Raw genomic sequence first — 16,323 nt, 5'->3', positions numbered from 1 at the left:
TTTTTATATTCATATAAGTTTCTCATAATCAGTCACACAGTGAAAGTATTTTTGTGTTTTCACTCTTATTGATTATCTGAGAGCATGGAATCTGATTTATTTCAAGCTTAGTTATGACATCTTTTAGTAATTAGTATGAATAATTAGGTAAATTCCTTTAGTAATTAGTTTGAATAATGAGGTAATTTGCATTTTCATTAGGGCGACAGTGAAGGTTGTTGTAGCCAGCAGGTAATACATATAAACAAGTAGATGTGACAAGCCTTAACAATGTTTGGTTTTTGTTTTTCCTTGGAAATTAACATATTTTTCTGAATTTTCAGTAAACCTGGTCAAATTTTAAATAGGACGGCTAACATCAGCAATTGGACCTGATACTTCTTGTCTATTTTTAATGGGAAATTATCTTTTCCATGAATGGATGTATAAATCTTCTCCCTTCGGCTGGTAGATAATAGATCTAACAATAGAATGGGAATTTAAAGGTTTGGGATAAAGTGAAATTATACAAGATTAAAGGCTATGATTAAATGTGAAGATATATTATTAGCAGTCAGTCTAAGATAATGTAGTAAATAAGTTATTATTTTAATTCTTATTTGTGGTAGACTTCTTGCATCCATGCATACCACAAATATTCAAACAATAAAACAACTTTTTTCGAGAAAATTCTGTGAAAATACTCAACTAAAAATAGAAATAACACATGTTTGTTACTACAAATTTATTAAAATGAAATGTTACAGTTATAATTTTGAGTGGAAATGTGCATCAGTGATACAAATCACATCTGAATTATAAATGTAACTAAATATGAAATTGCATTATGCAGTTTCATAATCTTTTGGGGTTTCTCATCTTGTGCAATTTTTATGGGTGTCACTGGTATACTATTAAAAAAAAGAGAGTTGAGAGTATAACAACTAAAAGGACAACTCATGAAAGCATGTTGATATGTTGATTTATATGTCTTGCCTTCAATGAAAGTTGCAGGCCTGGGTGTTGCTTTTCCATGTTCAGTTGTTGACCATTTTGATGTTCTGCCTCAGATTCATGGTCCAGGAACTTTAAAATAATTGGCACTTTTTCCAATGTTATGAAAGAAATTATTATTATAAAGTTGCTGATAAAAGTTTTATGTCTTAATAAAGGGATGCAGAGTTATGTACAGAGTAAGTAAGAACGTTTATTGTTGATTTATTGTTTTCTTTCAGTTTTTGTTTTGGCTGTGACTGTTATTGCAGAGACTGAGTCATACTAAAAGGTGTTACTTTTCTGTAATGAATTAGCAATGTTGCTGTTGGTCAGATTGTCTTTCTCCAATTTCTTTTGCAAACAGGAAAGACATATCTCTGTGTCAATAGTTTAGTTAAAAGTTTTAATAAAACTATAAGAAAAAACAAAAAAAAACAAACATGGTCATTGATTGATAATTGGTTAGAATCAGATTCTGTACTCGTGTAAAAAGTTGTGCTAATGGCGTTTGTTGGTTTCTGGCATAGCTCAGCATGATTTATTCTGATTGACAGTCAGTATCAAAAGAAATCATTGATTTTCACTTTGGAATTTGTTGAAAGTTGAAAAAAATATAAGTTCATACAACAGTAAAAGTTGAACCACAACAGCCACCATTTTCAAAGTCATTTGATATTAATATTCACAGATGAAACCTTAGCAGACATGTATAAGGTGTGGTGACTGTGGTCATATCATAGACAAATTTCTTTACTTGGTGGACAGATAAAGTATCTGAACTATGTGTACATTGTATTATATTGAGAAGGTGTAATCTATCACAATAGATATTGAACTACCTTTAAATTTTTACCTGTAGTAGTAAATAACTTAGGCTTTATATTTTCTACTTCACCTATTTTAAACATCTATTGTATATGTCTTTTCTGTTGGTATTGAAATGTATCTATTACAGCTATAAATGATAGATGCTCATTTGCATAAGACAAAATGATACAGAATAATAAGTAATATGCATATATTATAGAGGAAAATAAGCACTTGATGCACCCTTTCAAGCTACTAATATTCAAATTTGATTACTTTTTTAAAAATTGTAGGTTTTTATGTCTTTGCCATAGCAGAGGGGGCATTAAGATTCAACTTTGTCCGTCCAGAGATTAGTTTCAGTTCTCTAACTTTAGTTTGCCTCAACTAAATGTTATGAAACTAATATACCCAATGCTGATTACAACAAAACATACAACAAAACACAGATCAAGTTTGAGTTTAGGTGGCGTCACTTTCACTTTGTAGACTTATGCCCCTTTACAAATGGAAAAAAATGTAGAATTTTTCGTTTCTGTTCTGTTTAGTTTGCCTTAACCAAATGTTATGAATCTTATACACAATGCTGATTACCACAAAACTCAGATCAAGTACATGTTATTTAAAATGGAAATCATTATATTTATAACACATTCTGATGAAAACCTTTCTTTAGGCCTAAAATAAAATATTGTTTGTTTCCCCAATCCTGACCGACCCTGCAAAATTGGTGCTACTCATAAAATTTTATTGTCAAAACTAAGTCAAATATTATTTTATTCATTTTGGATTTTCAAGCTTGCCGTATCGTCTGATAATGTTCAAGCTTTTTGAAAAAAATAAAATTATTTTCCTACCAACCTACACTCACCTAGCTTGGCAGGGGTTGGGATTGGAGAAACAAACAATATTTTAATTTAGGCCTTAGTTAGATGTTTCTGCTGAAATTCATTGAAAAGTAATGATCAACAGTGTGTGCTCTCTTTTTAAAGAGTGTCTTTGTTAACCAGATTTGTGTAATGTTGACCCAAATGGTGCTGTCCACTCTATAGTAATCTCCTAGTTAGACATGTGGGTTTAAGGTCTTCTCAATACCTTATTTGTAAATAGTAATTAACTCTTGATAGAAATTCAAATATGGAAGATAAATATCTACATTGTATTACAGTGTGAATTGACCTTAGTACAGCCATTTAAGTGTGTGAATTGACCTCAGTACAGCCATTTAATTTTCAACTGGTCTGCTTGAAAGTTTAATGTCAGGCGACTGATCACACGTTCTTAAGTTATTCAGTTTGGGGGTCTACAATTGAAAACTGATATGATATCTAATTGTCTATTTTGTTAAATAAGAATTTTATGGGTGGCTAGAGTCTAAAGTGTCCTTAGGCTTTTTTAAATTATTTTTTTTGGTTTGAAGAATGAAAATCTAATTTAAATAGTTAATCAGGTACAGAGTGTCACCCTGGCTGACAAATATCTCATGTTACATTCATTTCACATTAGTGATGGTCAGAAAATTACCGTATATAATTACGATTTGACAAAATGACCATTAGAAAACTACCAGTACACACCTGAATGGACAGGTATACTATTTACCTGTAGGATAGACAGGTTGAATACTCCAGGAGATAGATATGAAATACCAACAATTCATATCATATTACTATGTTATTGAGCATATGTATTCATTTACTGAAACTTGACACCAAAAAAAATGTTGAGCTGATCCTGCTGATAATGTCTTAAATTTTAATGGATTTTTGTTGTTGTCCTTGTATGAAAATGTTGAATTTGTACATGTCCAAAAAAATAAATATAAACCACTACAATATACAAATATACTTTGAGTGTAAGAGGCAGACAAAAGATGTCAACCTTAATTTACGAGGTTGACGATATTTGATTGCTGAGATTTCATACCAGATATATAATTTTATTAGATATGAAAATTTTATAATGGAAAATTTTATAGATATCCCTTAGTATCAAATTTTGAATTGCACTGAAATAAAAACTTCACCTTCTTAAGTTTGAGAGATTGGTGTAGGTATTCTTTACAGTAACTATTTTATGAACTTAATGTTTGTGAATACAAATGGAAATTTTATCTTTCACTCTAGTTAGAAAGTCTAGATTACAGTTTAACTGATGAGAACAACAGAATTTTTCACATTCATTCACATTGTCTAGAGTTGAATTTTAACCTGCTTGTCCTTGTTACCCTACCTTTAATTATGTATATAAAAGGATAACATTTTTCACATCATTTGGTAAGCACAGTGTTACCACTTTCTAAACTTACTTGGCGATTGACAGTTTTTGTCATTATTGTGCATATGCCATGTACACAAGGTAATCTGTTGGTATTTATTTTATCCTGAAAAGTAGATCGAGATGAGACACTTTGAATGATAGTAAAGCTGGACACATAGTATATGTATTGGTATTCAGGGGAATGCATATACAATTCTAAATGCTAAAAAAGCTTAAATGAGGGTTTACTTCTATTTCTTATATAATTTTTATACCTGATAAATGAAGACATTATTAAATGCACTAAAGTGACATCAAACCAACAACACAATACAATAAAAGGTACATCTTGAGGTAAACATTCATCATAATCCATATGGCTACAGAACATTTGTAATTATTCATCTAGAGAAATGGCTGACAATTGCATCCTTAACACATTCTTCTGTTCTTGCTCAATACCAGAAGTATGCAAGATTCACATGTAAATGACATGTATTGTTCCGAGATCCTCATATTTTTTTTAGTGCACTCAGACTGTCCTCCTATGAATACTTGCTGCCAAGATATTTGTCAAGAGTGGTGAAAGTGGTGTTAAAACAAAAAATCAATCAATCATATCTTATCTTATAAGTATGTGTCATTATTAAACAAAAATATTAAAAGTCATAGGCAGAATTTTCTGTGAATCATGTCAAAAATAAGAATTTTTCAAAACAACTAATGAAAGAATAAATTTCTTTAAAGTCTTGGTATTGATTTTACATAAGTAAGAAGCTGGGAGTTTATTTGGCATTATAACATAATATTGATAAAGTATCTTTCAAGTATGTTGACAACTAAGTCTCTATCTTACAATTTATCTTGTAAATTGTTTTATCTGTTTGGTATGTCTATACCTAATTGATCTTTCATATAGAAAGGTGTCATCCCCAAGATTGATGAAACAATTCTCATTATCGACAGACAGTTGAATGGAGTTTTTAAGGAAATGTTCTATCTTATGTAAATAGGATTACAGTTTGTTTTACTTAGGTGTATCAATGTTTGATTTTGCTATCAACTTTTTCCAAGAGAAATTTGTCTCACAGTGATTTGTTTTTAGAAAAAAGCTCTTATAGGCATACAACGTTGGAAGTTTTTAACGACCTTGACTGGCTTTACAGCCCCCAGTTGCACTGTTGACTAATGAATAGCCTTCAACAATAAGCAAAGCCCAAACCACATAGTCATTAATCTTCTACTCATCCCTACCTGCCAAACTTAAATGGACACTATTATTTGACAAAGTCTCATTTAAGTGTTGTATTTTAACAAAACCCCTTGTTACAGAACACCTATAGTCTTGCCCAAGGAACAAGAATTGTACTTATAGATTGGAAAAAGTGGTATGAGTGCCAATGAGACAACTCTCCATCCAAGTCACAATTTATAAAAGTAAACCATTATAGGTCAAGGTACAGTCTTCAACAAAGAGCCTTGGCTCACATCGAACAGAAAGCTATAAAGGGCCCCAAAAAACAACTAGTGTTAAACCATTCAAATGGGAAAACAAACTCTCATCTTTAGAAAAACAAGAAACAAGGAACACTTATGAACCACATCAACAAATGAAAACTAATGAACGTCAGATTCTTGACTTTGAACAGGTGCAAACAATGGCAGCGAGATTAAATGTTTTAATGGTACCAAATCTTCTCCCTTGTCTGAAACAATAGTGAGACATCACAACATAGAAAGACATATAGTGAGAAATTCTTGAAAACTTAAATTCAATTTGTTTGACCTATCGTTATTGATGTCTATCTTTATTTTACAGAAAAAGAAAATGGAGGAAAGATTAACAAAATGTCAACAGGAAGTAGCAGGACTAAAAGACAAGTATGAGGCATCGCTGAATGATATAAACAACTATAATGCCAAGTATATAGAAGATATGACAGAGGTAGGAAACAGGATCATTTATTTCCTGACTGTTTTTGCCATTTACACCAAAAATATTATAAACATTACATACATACTAAAAAAATGTAAGTTTGCTTCTTTTCAGAATTGTTTTAAAAATTATCTCCAGGCATTTGGTCAATGCTATTGACTTTTATTTTCATCAATATAGAAAAACATCCTTTCTGATATGAAAGTTGCTCAGTTTGGTTTGATAACAATTTGATGGTTGCATATTGAATTTACAAAAACATAAAAAAGAAGATGTGGTATGATTGCCAATGAGACAACTGTCAACAAGAGACCAAAATGACACAGACATTAACAACTATAGGTCACTGTACGACCTTCAACAATGAGCAAAGCCCATACCTCATAGTCGGCTAAAAGAGGCCCCGATAAGACAAGGTAAAACAATTCAAACGAGAAAACTAACGGCCTTATTTATACAAAAACAACATTAGAAGAACAAATAACATTAAGAGATGCTTTTAAACACAGTGTTCTCCCCAGGCCCTTAAAGGACCACGGGCCAGTGATGTATATTTTTTTACCGCGGTGGTATCGTTCTTGCCGCGATGTATAATCTTTCTCCGTGGTGCTAAAGTTTTCGACCGTAAATCGGTAGTTTCAGACCACTTGTTCAACTTTCCGTGAAAATGGACAAGTTCTAACCAGTTTAATCCAGTTCTGACAGGTAGATTGTTTACACCACGTGATCAATTTATCTTTTGAGGTTAACCATGATGATTGGATTTAATTGATGTACATGATTCTTTTGTGTTTTAATTAATTAAGAGATCATAATTTTAATAACAGACTTGTGAGGGACAAGCAGACATTTGTTAATGAACTCTATTACGCCAATCTTTAGTCAAAATAATTTGCCGGTTTGAAATTAATTGTGGAGTTACTTCCCCTGAATTTGCTTATTACAAATAAATGCTCCTCAAATATAATTTCTCCTTGAAAATAAAAATAAAGTTCAAATTGAATGCAGAATTATATTAGAATGTTACATTAAGGATAAATACTTTCTTAGAACATACCAACAAAAATGTTTTGCAAATTATTTTTGAGAATCATACCTTTATTAATGCACAGACATATTACGTTAAATTGGTATTTTATACCACAATGTTCTTATCAATCAGTGAGGGTTCAAAAGACTACTGCCAAACATTAGTAGAATGTAATTTGGTTCTAAAAACAGAACTTTGGCTAGAAATGAACTAGTTGAAAGTCCTTTTAAGTCAGTATCAAAGTATTAACATAAAAAAATAATTGTAATGGTGTTAAAAGGAACCAGGTCTAAAACTATGAAAAATAGTTTTTAATTTACTGAAGGTTCTGTATCAAAGTTTAATCTTGTTCAAAGTTCATTGTTATGGTGAAATCTAACATGGGAATGTGTAGTGTAACTACAAGTATCAGGACAAAATGGCTTGATCAAAATATAAGAAGTGACTTTAGTTTAAAGACTAATTGTGCTTTCTTTTATTTATTCTTCAAAGATATCAAAGTATACAAACTGTTTATTGATTTACTTTTTCTACCAATAATTTTCTGACCCAAAGTCCATACAACACAGTACCACAGTAAACAAAATAAAGACAAAAAGGTAATGACAAAAACTAACAAGAAAAAAATAAGCCACGTAACGCGACACAAAATATTGCAAAATTCATTTCGTCACGCGTTTCCCTGGTGCTATCCAAAAATCCTGGGGAGAACACTGTAAACACAATACTCTTATCTCTATTCTAATGCAACTGAAAGAAAATAAAGCTAAATTATATGTTTTAAATCATGTTCCTGACTTCTGCACTTGCGTTTCATGAGTTGATGTCATGAAATTTGTCACATTATCCAACCAAATTGAATATTACAGGATTGGTTCTGACAAAATAAAATGCTTTATTCTTAACCCAGCATCCCTATAATTTTTAACAAAATAATCAAACTTTTGTTTATCTAATTATCAAATTTCAAACTTAATATTTCATTTTTGCTTTCTTTATAGATTTTCCAAAAATGTCAAGAATTTGAGAAGAAGAGAATAGAATTTTTTAAATCAACATTTTATGATCTTCATCAATGTTTGGACCTTTCTGTTGACCCACAGTAAGTAAAAAAGTGGACTAGTAAAGTACACACGTAGTGGTTATAGCTTCTAATTTGTCATTTCTTCAATACAAAAGCATTGTTTGAAAGGTTAAAACATAACCCGTGAATAGAGTACGGTTATTATTTCCTGGGTTTTGGGAATTTTGTATAAATCTGTAAACTAGTTGATTTAAACATGACCATGCATTAATTGAATTGCCAATGGTTTTTACAATAGAATAAAAAGTAGAAACTGATTAAATTAAAAATTTATAAGTTAAGAACAACAGTTAAATTGAGGAAAATTTGATATGGTTCTGTTTATATGAAAATCTAGAATTATCATTTTAAAAGATATTTTGACAAGTGAAAGTAAAATTACAAAAATACTGAACTCTGAGAAAAATATAAAACAGAAAAGTTTGCTGGTCAACATTTAGTTCTGTTTACAAAGATATTAGAATTATTTCAAATATGTCCCTTTTGTTATATGAGTAACAGTGTATTAAAAGCTGTCTACATGTACTTGCATATGACAAAGATACAGTATTTCAAACACATACAGTTGCATTCAAAAATGATACTGTTGTACTACCTTAGCATAAAACAGTCTAAAACTAGATGTGTAAAAGCGACAGGAATGGCCCCATCTGGAGGCATATAGAAAAATGTTTGTATATCTGTCATTTTCAACAATTTTCAGTTGTAAACCCTCAATTTTATCAAAAATTAGCGGAGCAGAACAAAACTTAAACTTGATCTGTAACTCATCATAGTTAACTCACATACCAAAAATCAGCCCAATATCTGATCGCACTTAGGAAAAAAGTCTGTATAACTGTCAAATTTCAAAAATTTATCAAGTCCAAAGCCCGAAATTATAGCAAAAATTAGCCGAGCAGAACCAAGCTTAACCTTAATTTGTAACTCATCATGAGTAACTCACAAACCAAAAATCAGCCCAATATCTGACAGCGTCTAGAAAAAAAGTCTGTATAACTGTGATTTTCAACAATTTATCAAAGTCCAAAGCCCGTAATTTTAACAAAAATTAGCCGAGCAGAACGAAACTTGAATTTGATCTGTAACTCATCATGGAGAACTTACATTCTATAATCAGCCCAATATCTGAAGCGGTTTTGAAAAAAATCCATATAATGGTTTGTCGCAAAATGACGGAATGACAGAAATATGGAATTTCGGAATGACGGACAGAGTAAAACTATATGTCCCCGACCACTTAGTGGTGGGGCCATAAAAATATATTGTGTCATTATATCTTATGGCAAACAAATTTATGCAGTGTTTTTTTATTTGTATTTTTGCAGGTTTCCACAAATTTATACAGATCTCCACAATGTTATAGGTAAAACTGATTCTGATCAAGATTTACGATGGTGGTCAAACAATAATGGTTCAGATATGGCAATGAACTGGCCACAGTTTGAGGTAAATACAGTTGCTATTATTTAAATGCTATTCTTAGTCATAATTAAGACATAATTAAGGAGTTTCAGGAGATTTGCAGTACATGTAGTTGGGGGGGGCGGAGAAATAAGTTTGTTTTTTTACTGTCTTTTGTGATTACAAAATGGTTCTTATCATATTTATACCTACCCTTTCTAGTGGCATATAGTGATTGTGGAGTTTGTTTGTCTGTTCATCCTTCTGTCCCTCTTTTATATCCACAAGCATGACAAGTGCTCCTGAACTACTTGATGGAATTATTTGAAATTTTCCCTAATTCTTGTCACATATTGTACTGTTGCATCATGTGTTTCATTTCTTCATCTGAAAGATTTTGGGGGGTTTACCATTGGATTACATTGACTCACCTATTCTGATAAATGTTCATGGAATAATTTGAAAATGTTTGTGCTAGATAATTAGCCAGCATCAATTTGTGTTGCAAGGTGAAAAAAAATTGAACATTGTAAAATTGGCAAGCAAATAGTATGATCACTGCAAATCACTGATGTGAGCACCAATATGATACCCTTAATACTTTTAACAGCCATGAATGAATAGACATTAATAAATATTTCTATTTTCATTTTTAGAACTAAGTCAAACCAGTTACTTAGATTTTCTTTTATTGTTTGAAATTAAAGAGTTACCATTCTTTATTTCTAGGAATATTCACCAGATCTGCAATCCATTTCAAAGAAAGAAAGGAAGTCCCAATTACATTCTAATGATGGTATAACGATAACAAGCATTAGACACAAGGGAGACTTCGCACCAGCTTCACCCCACGCTGGAGGTTACGATCGGCAGTCGTCTAACAAAACAAATGATAGTGATAATGGCAGGTCAGTAGACTTTTATGATACATGTATATGTATTTTAGGCAATTTATTGCTATCAAATGGATCTTCAATGAGTTATATTTTTCTGTATGGATTTTTGTTCTTATTATGGTCTTCTATCATGCAGGATGATGATTGATTACAGGAATTGGTATTAAGCATTTCCTGAAATAACCCTGCTAGTTGTTTCAAAGTAGGTCAAACGTTAAATCTCCAATAAGAAGATTTGTAGTGTACATAAATTGATTTGAAATATAATGATTAATTTGTGAAATATACTTAAAATTATCTGCATCATAAACCGAATTTTTTATCAGGAAAAATTCCATAGGTATTATATTACCTAGAAATCCCTCTGTGGGACCTCTTAAACCACAACGAAGTCCATCTCTTCATAAACAGTCAGAAAATAGAACAAAACCTGAGGGAGCACCAAGTTCATTGGTTGATAAAAATGAAACCAGACCAATACCTGAAGGCCAGAACCGGTCTCCTCCAACCCCTGCAAAGAGGACACTTATAAGGAACCAATCTGGCAGCAGTATACAACAGAAAGTAGAATACGATGAATCGTTAAATCCATTTGGTGATGAGGATGAAGATGAAAATGACAAAGTGGATGATGAAAAGTAATCCAACTGACGTATGCCTACTACTGTTCTAACAGCTTTTGAATGTTCGTTTTCCTCATTTCCATTGCCTGGCATGTTGTTATCTATGGTTTCCAGATTTGACATGTTTCAGAGCATGAAATACTAGTTGTTTTTGCAATTGTTTATTTTTCAGCAATGTTTGTACAATATTTATCTTTGAATATTTTATGCATTTTTATGTTTTTTATACCATTGGTTGATAATAAACTTGAACTACAAATTTATTATTTGAGTCTTGCCATTTTAGATCCTTTCTGTTATGAAAATGCATTTTGCAAAACAAATATAATATTAGAAAAAATTCCAAAACTTATGTTATAGATTAGTTTCTTACAGAATTGTTTTTTATGAACATTTTTAACTGATGGTTTAGAAGATGTACTTAAATTGAGTGATAATTATTTTTTCAGGAATAAATCTCAATACCTGCACATTCAATATAATTAAAATCTGTGACAGCCTATTCCCTTTATATTAGCTTTTCTTCCTTGATCATTATTATACTAATACAAATAGCCTTGTACATGTATATATGAAAAAAATAAAATGAATGCTTAGATAAATAACAGATATTTTGATTTACTAATTCATTTATACTTTTTGATAAGAAATACAATATTTTCTGGATTTACAAAAAATAATTTGTTTTATGTTTCAGAGATTTAAAAAATATGTCAATAAATTTATTAAGAAGTACAAAAATGTCTTGATTTACCCAAAAAAACATGTTTCAAGTGATATAGTTCATGCTTCAGAGATTTGAAAAAACATATATTAATTAGACAAAATTGACTGGTTTTGAAGTGATAAACTGCTTCAAGGTACTACTATAACTTCAATGCATGGATCTTTAATATATAAAATTCTAATCTGTCAAGCATGTATCTAGTCAAGCTCTAAATACTAAGTGCATAAGAGACAATTAAAGCAGTAACATCCTTACTTACTGGAATGCAGAATTATATATTGAAACTGTTATAAATACCACATTATCGATCATCTGTTGCTTTTACAAACTCCATTGAAAAAGAATCAATGCAGCTGTAACACATAATTTATGTTCCATTATCTGAAAAAATCTTTGAACTTTGAATATTCAAGTTGTTAATCAGATAATTTCAAATGTGTCATATAGGAGTTCTTTTTATCCAATATTACAATGTTATTTTCACTTTTTTGACCAATACTAATTAATAGTCCATTTTATCTTCATACAACCATTTATAATTATGTACTTGTAGAAACAACCAGAGATCATCTTACCTACAGACAAGCTATGAACCAGAACCAGAACTAGACGAACCAACTGAACAAACATACAATGGTCGGACATACCAGCCTGAGCAAGATTCAAATCCTTTTGGTAATGAGGACACAGGTTCAGAGGATTCACCTAAAGAATCCCCTCGGCTAGCTGATCCTGTCCTTGTTAGAGCCGTGTTTGATTATGAGGCTGTTGAGCAAGATGAGTTCAGTTTCAAATGTGGTTAGTATTTTGAGTGTCAAGTTTATACATGTATTGAATTCTGCCATCAAGTAATTTCAATTTCTGTATGCATATGGCAGAGTTTACAGTATTGTGTTCTGTCTCCTACTTTCATGTTGCTAACGTGACGGAGACAAAAATGAGTAACGTTAGCGACATTTGGACATGTCACATGAGCAACAACATCTTTAAAAGTTAAAATGTATGCAAACAGTGATGTTTAATATATGCCTGGAGTAATAAAATTGTACAATCTGGTTTAGAATTTCTAAATATACAGAATGTCATTTGCAGGTGTACTTTATATCAAATGAATACACAAGAAACCAATTCGTAATAGTAACATTAGCAACATCTACTATCATGATATTACGTTTTGTTGCGAATGTCTTTTTGATGGACTGAATACATTTAATGGTCCTCTTGTAACCATATTACATACAACTTGCCTTCTTTGCTTCCCCATCATGTGAAGGAACTGACTCCGAATCTATTTCTGCAAAGGGCGATATCGTTACTCCTATACAGGAGAGTTACAGATCTAAATATATGTTGCTCACGTGACACTGATTTGGACGGAAACCTAGAGCAGTAACGTTCGCAAAAAATAAAACAGCCAATGATATTGATTCCTCAAGTCCTTAGACCCCCTTACGTCATCCAAATTTAATATGATTGCTATTTTCAATTATTTATAAAACCCGGGATAAAAATAACTACAATTGGCTGTCTGAGAACCAACAAGAAAATTGCGATTGTGACATACCACATTGGACGGAAAAGACGTGACGTTAGCAACAATATTATTAAATTACCTTTTTTAGCCTTTATCAATAAAAATCTGCCTTAAAGTTATGAGTAAAACACAAAAGAAGACTTTCTATTAAAATATAAGTCCATGTTATTAGGCTCCACTTATAAATAATACTTCAAAATTCCACTCCAAATAAGCTGGATGTCAGTAAAGTAGGTCATGATGTCTATTCCATGTCCAATATTTTGAAATTGAAAACCCTCTAATTCCAAAAAAAACACAAACACAGAGTAATTTTTATTTTTATTTACTCAGAAAGACACATTTTATTCAATAACATAATGCATTACTCCATTACACAGTCTGTTTCACAGTTTCAGCAATTGCTTTTTTGATAAATACACAAAAACAATAATTCCTTCTTATTGTAAAATCTGCCATATACCAACATAAAAACATCCTGTTCACATAGATAAGGACCTCCATAAGTGTATTATATAAACAAACACTACATTTTGTCCATGGTGATAAATTTCGATAACATCACATGAAATAAAACGTTTATTTGTAATCTTGAGACTTTCCCTGCCTTTTACTCCCCCATCACTTCAGACTTCAACAGTTCTGAAAATTTGTGCCTTGATACCTTAAACTAATTGAGTAGATGTTTCACTTATCAACAATTTTAAGTAGTCCTGGTGCAATACACCTTATCGCTATTTGTCCTCCATTACTAGATATCAAACAGGTTCCCGTAAAATTTTGACGTCATAAAACAAAATATATGACACCACAATGGAAAAGTGATTGTTGTATGTGTCAAAAGGTCAATCGGCCGGGTCGGCCAGCTGAGTAGGCTAATAGCGATAAGGAGTTTTAAAACAACTTCTTGCTTCACAATTATTGCAAAATCTGCATCAATCTTCTCCAAGTGATGATCTAGATCTGCTATTGTGACAACAGTGCAATACACAAATATTTACATGCTAAACAAGTACAGTAAAATAGACAATATATAACACGAAGTCAATACTACTGACCTTGTATCACAGAAAAGAGATATTATTGATTTGTCATTTCTTTACACCACATCAGCACTTTTTATTTAATGAAAAGTATAACTAATGGCCGTATTTTAATTTGAAAGATAACCACTTGTGACTGAATACACCTAAACTATACTATACTCCGTGTTGAAGACCAGTCTTTAACCTATAATGATTTACTTTTACAAATTGAGACTTGGATGGAAAGTTGTCTCGTTGGCACTCATACCACATCTTCTTATATCTATTTAATAATATTACTGAATGCTGCTAAACTATACTATAATGATATTACAGGTGAAGAATTTTACAAATTAAGTGAAGAAGATGAGTTAGGATGGTGTAAAGGTCGGAAGGCAGATGGCGAGGAAAAACTTTATCCAGCTAATTATGTCAAACCTGTTAGTGAACTATGATCAAAGGGAAATAACTCCAGTGTGTTATATTCTACAATGAATATATTAGATATATAGATAAATATGTGTATTCAGAAATAAGGATTGTAATGGTTGGCAACATGGTTGTGAAAATAATGTATCAAGCTATCTGTTGTTAAGAGATTAGATAAAAATGAAATTACGATATAGATTTTATTTGTATTTAGTCTGTCGAGAATTGTGTATAGCAGTTTGCTAGTCCATTATATTGATCATTGTGCTTCCTATAGATACAGATAGATATATTATTTGTAGAAAAAATTGTCAAAATATTATTATGTTTTGTAACTTTGTTAACATTATGTTGGGGGAAAATGCAGATTGCTAATTTCACTTAAGCTTTTTATATTATAGTGAAAACCAGGTTATAGATAGTTATTTTAAATAACAACATGCATATCTTAAAGCAAGTTTTGATTTATATGTAAAATGTTTAACCACAGTTTATCATTAGATTGTTATACATACCAGTATGTTGTTCTGAAGATATATTTTTGGAAGCTAATTTAAAGTTATTCTAGTTAAAAAAAAACAATCTAACATTGCACTGAAGTTTTTTAATTGACCATTAGTGCTATAAGGGTATGATATTGATTTTGAGAAAAATTTCAAAAAGTAAATTTATTTGCTAATTTCATGATTAACATAAGAATCGTATGAATTTAATGTATATGGAAAATCGAACAGGAACAAAAAAAATGATATTTAGACCTCGTCAGCAGGTTTTGCATTTTAAAAACTGTAAATTTTATCATGGCAAAAATAAGCGCTTACAGTTTGTAGTTCTACTAAAAAGTCCTTAATACAAAATATAATTTTTCTGAAGATAAAGCAAAGTGCAATTGATTTGATAAAACATTGTAAATTTTAGATAAAGTATCATTTATATGTATGTCATTAATACTCATATACCACTGTATTATATATCATTTAATTTAATCATTCCTTCTAAACACCTTTCAGATGTAATTGTTTAAAAAAAGAAATCATATGAAAATGTACAAGTCATTTTGTTCGTTTGTCTTAATTTTTTTCATGCAAATATCCTATATTTTGCTATGCATGCTTTCTTATTTTTATAACAGGGAAATTTTATAATGGTGTAATTTTCAGAATTTTTAAGCTTTGATTTATATCTGGCTACAAAGTACTTTTGTGCACATTAAACATGTGATAATTTTGTGTTCTTCATGACACAAGTAGAGAATGGCTTCTAATTATTCATACATCTAAATTTAAAACATTATTAAAACTCTGATTCTAGATTAATAAAATAAAATTCAGTTGGTACTTTTTATCAAATTTGTCGTAAAATCAAACCAAAATATTTAGATTAAGAATAATGCTGGAATGCTATTGCTAAATTACTACTTTAAAAACATCCAATATCATTGCTTCAGTTCAATGATAAACAATATATATTTGTACTAGATGAAAATGTATATTAATGAAAATGATAAAAACTTAAAAAGCACAGATTTATAACATGATATTTTTGTTCAATTTACTGGGTATTCTGTCAACAGCTCTACCTCTAAGTAGATCTT

General features: G+C 30.7%; 1 protein-coding gene across 3 annotated transcripts in view; it reads left to right on the top strand.

Annotated features, from left to right (window-relative positions):
• LOC134685627 (protein kinase C and casein kinase substrate in neurons protein 2-like) overlaps nt 1-16,087 on the top strand; it is a 33,148-nt gene extending 17,061 nt beyond the window's left edge. For 2 of the 3 annotated variants that reach the window (XM_063545549.1, XM_063545548.1), the window contains exons 5-11: nt 5,861-5,986; nt 8,009-8,109; nt 9,420-9,540; nt 10,225-10,403; nt 10,718-11,029; nt 12,295-12,539; nt 14,637-16,087. In XM_063545549.1, coding sequence (XP_063401619.1) covers nt 5,861-5,986; nt 8,009-8,109; nt 9,420-9,540; nt 10,225-10,403; nt 10,718-11,029; nt 12,295-12,539; nt 14,637-14,755 — 1,203 coding nt within the window. In that variant the 3' untranslated portion in view covers nt 14,756-16,087. The remainder of the gene's footprint in view (nt 1-5,860; nt 5,987-8,008; nt 8,110-9,419; nt 9,541-10,224; nt 10,404-10,717; nt 11,030-12,294; nt 12,540-14,636) is intronic. The other variant, XM_063545550.1, reaches the window with a different exon arrangement.
• The last annotated feature ends 236 nt before the right edge of the window (nt 16,088-16,323 follow it).

This window comes from Mytilus trossulus, chromosome 9, assembly GCF_036588685.1.
Source record: "Mytilus trossulus isolate FHL-02 chromosome 9, PNRI_Mtr1.1.1.hap1, whole genome shotgun sequence".
In the NCBI taxonomy this organism is placed as follows: domain Eukaryota; kingdom Metazoa; phylum Mollusca; class Bivalvia; order Mytilida; family Mytilidae; genus Mytilus; species Mytilus trossulus.
Note: the sequence above shows the minus strand (reverse complement) of the source record. Positions and strands in the feature narration are given on the sequence as shown.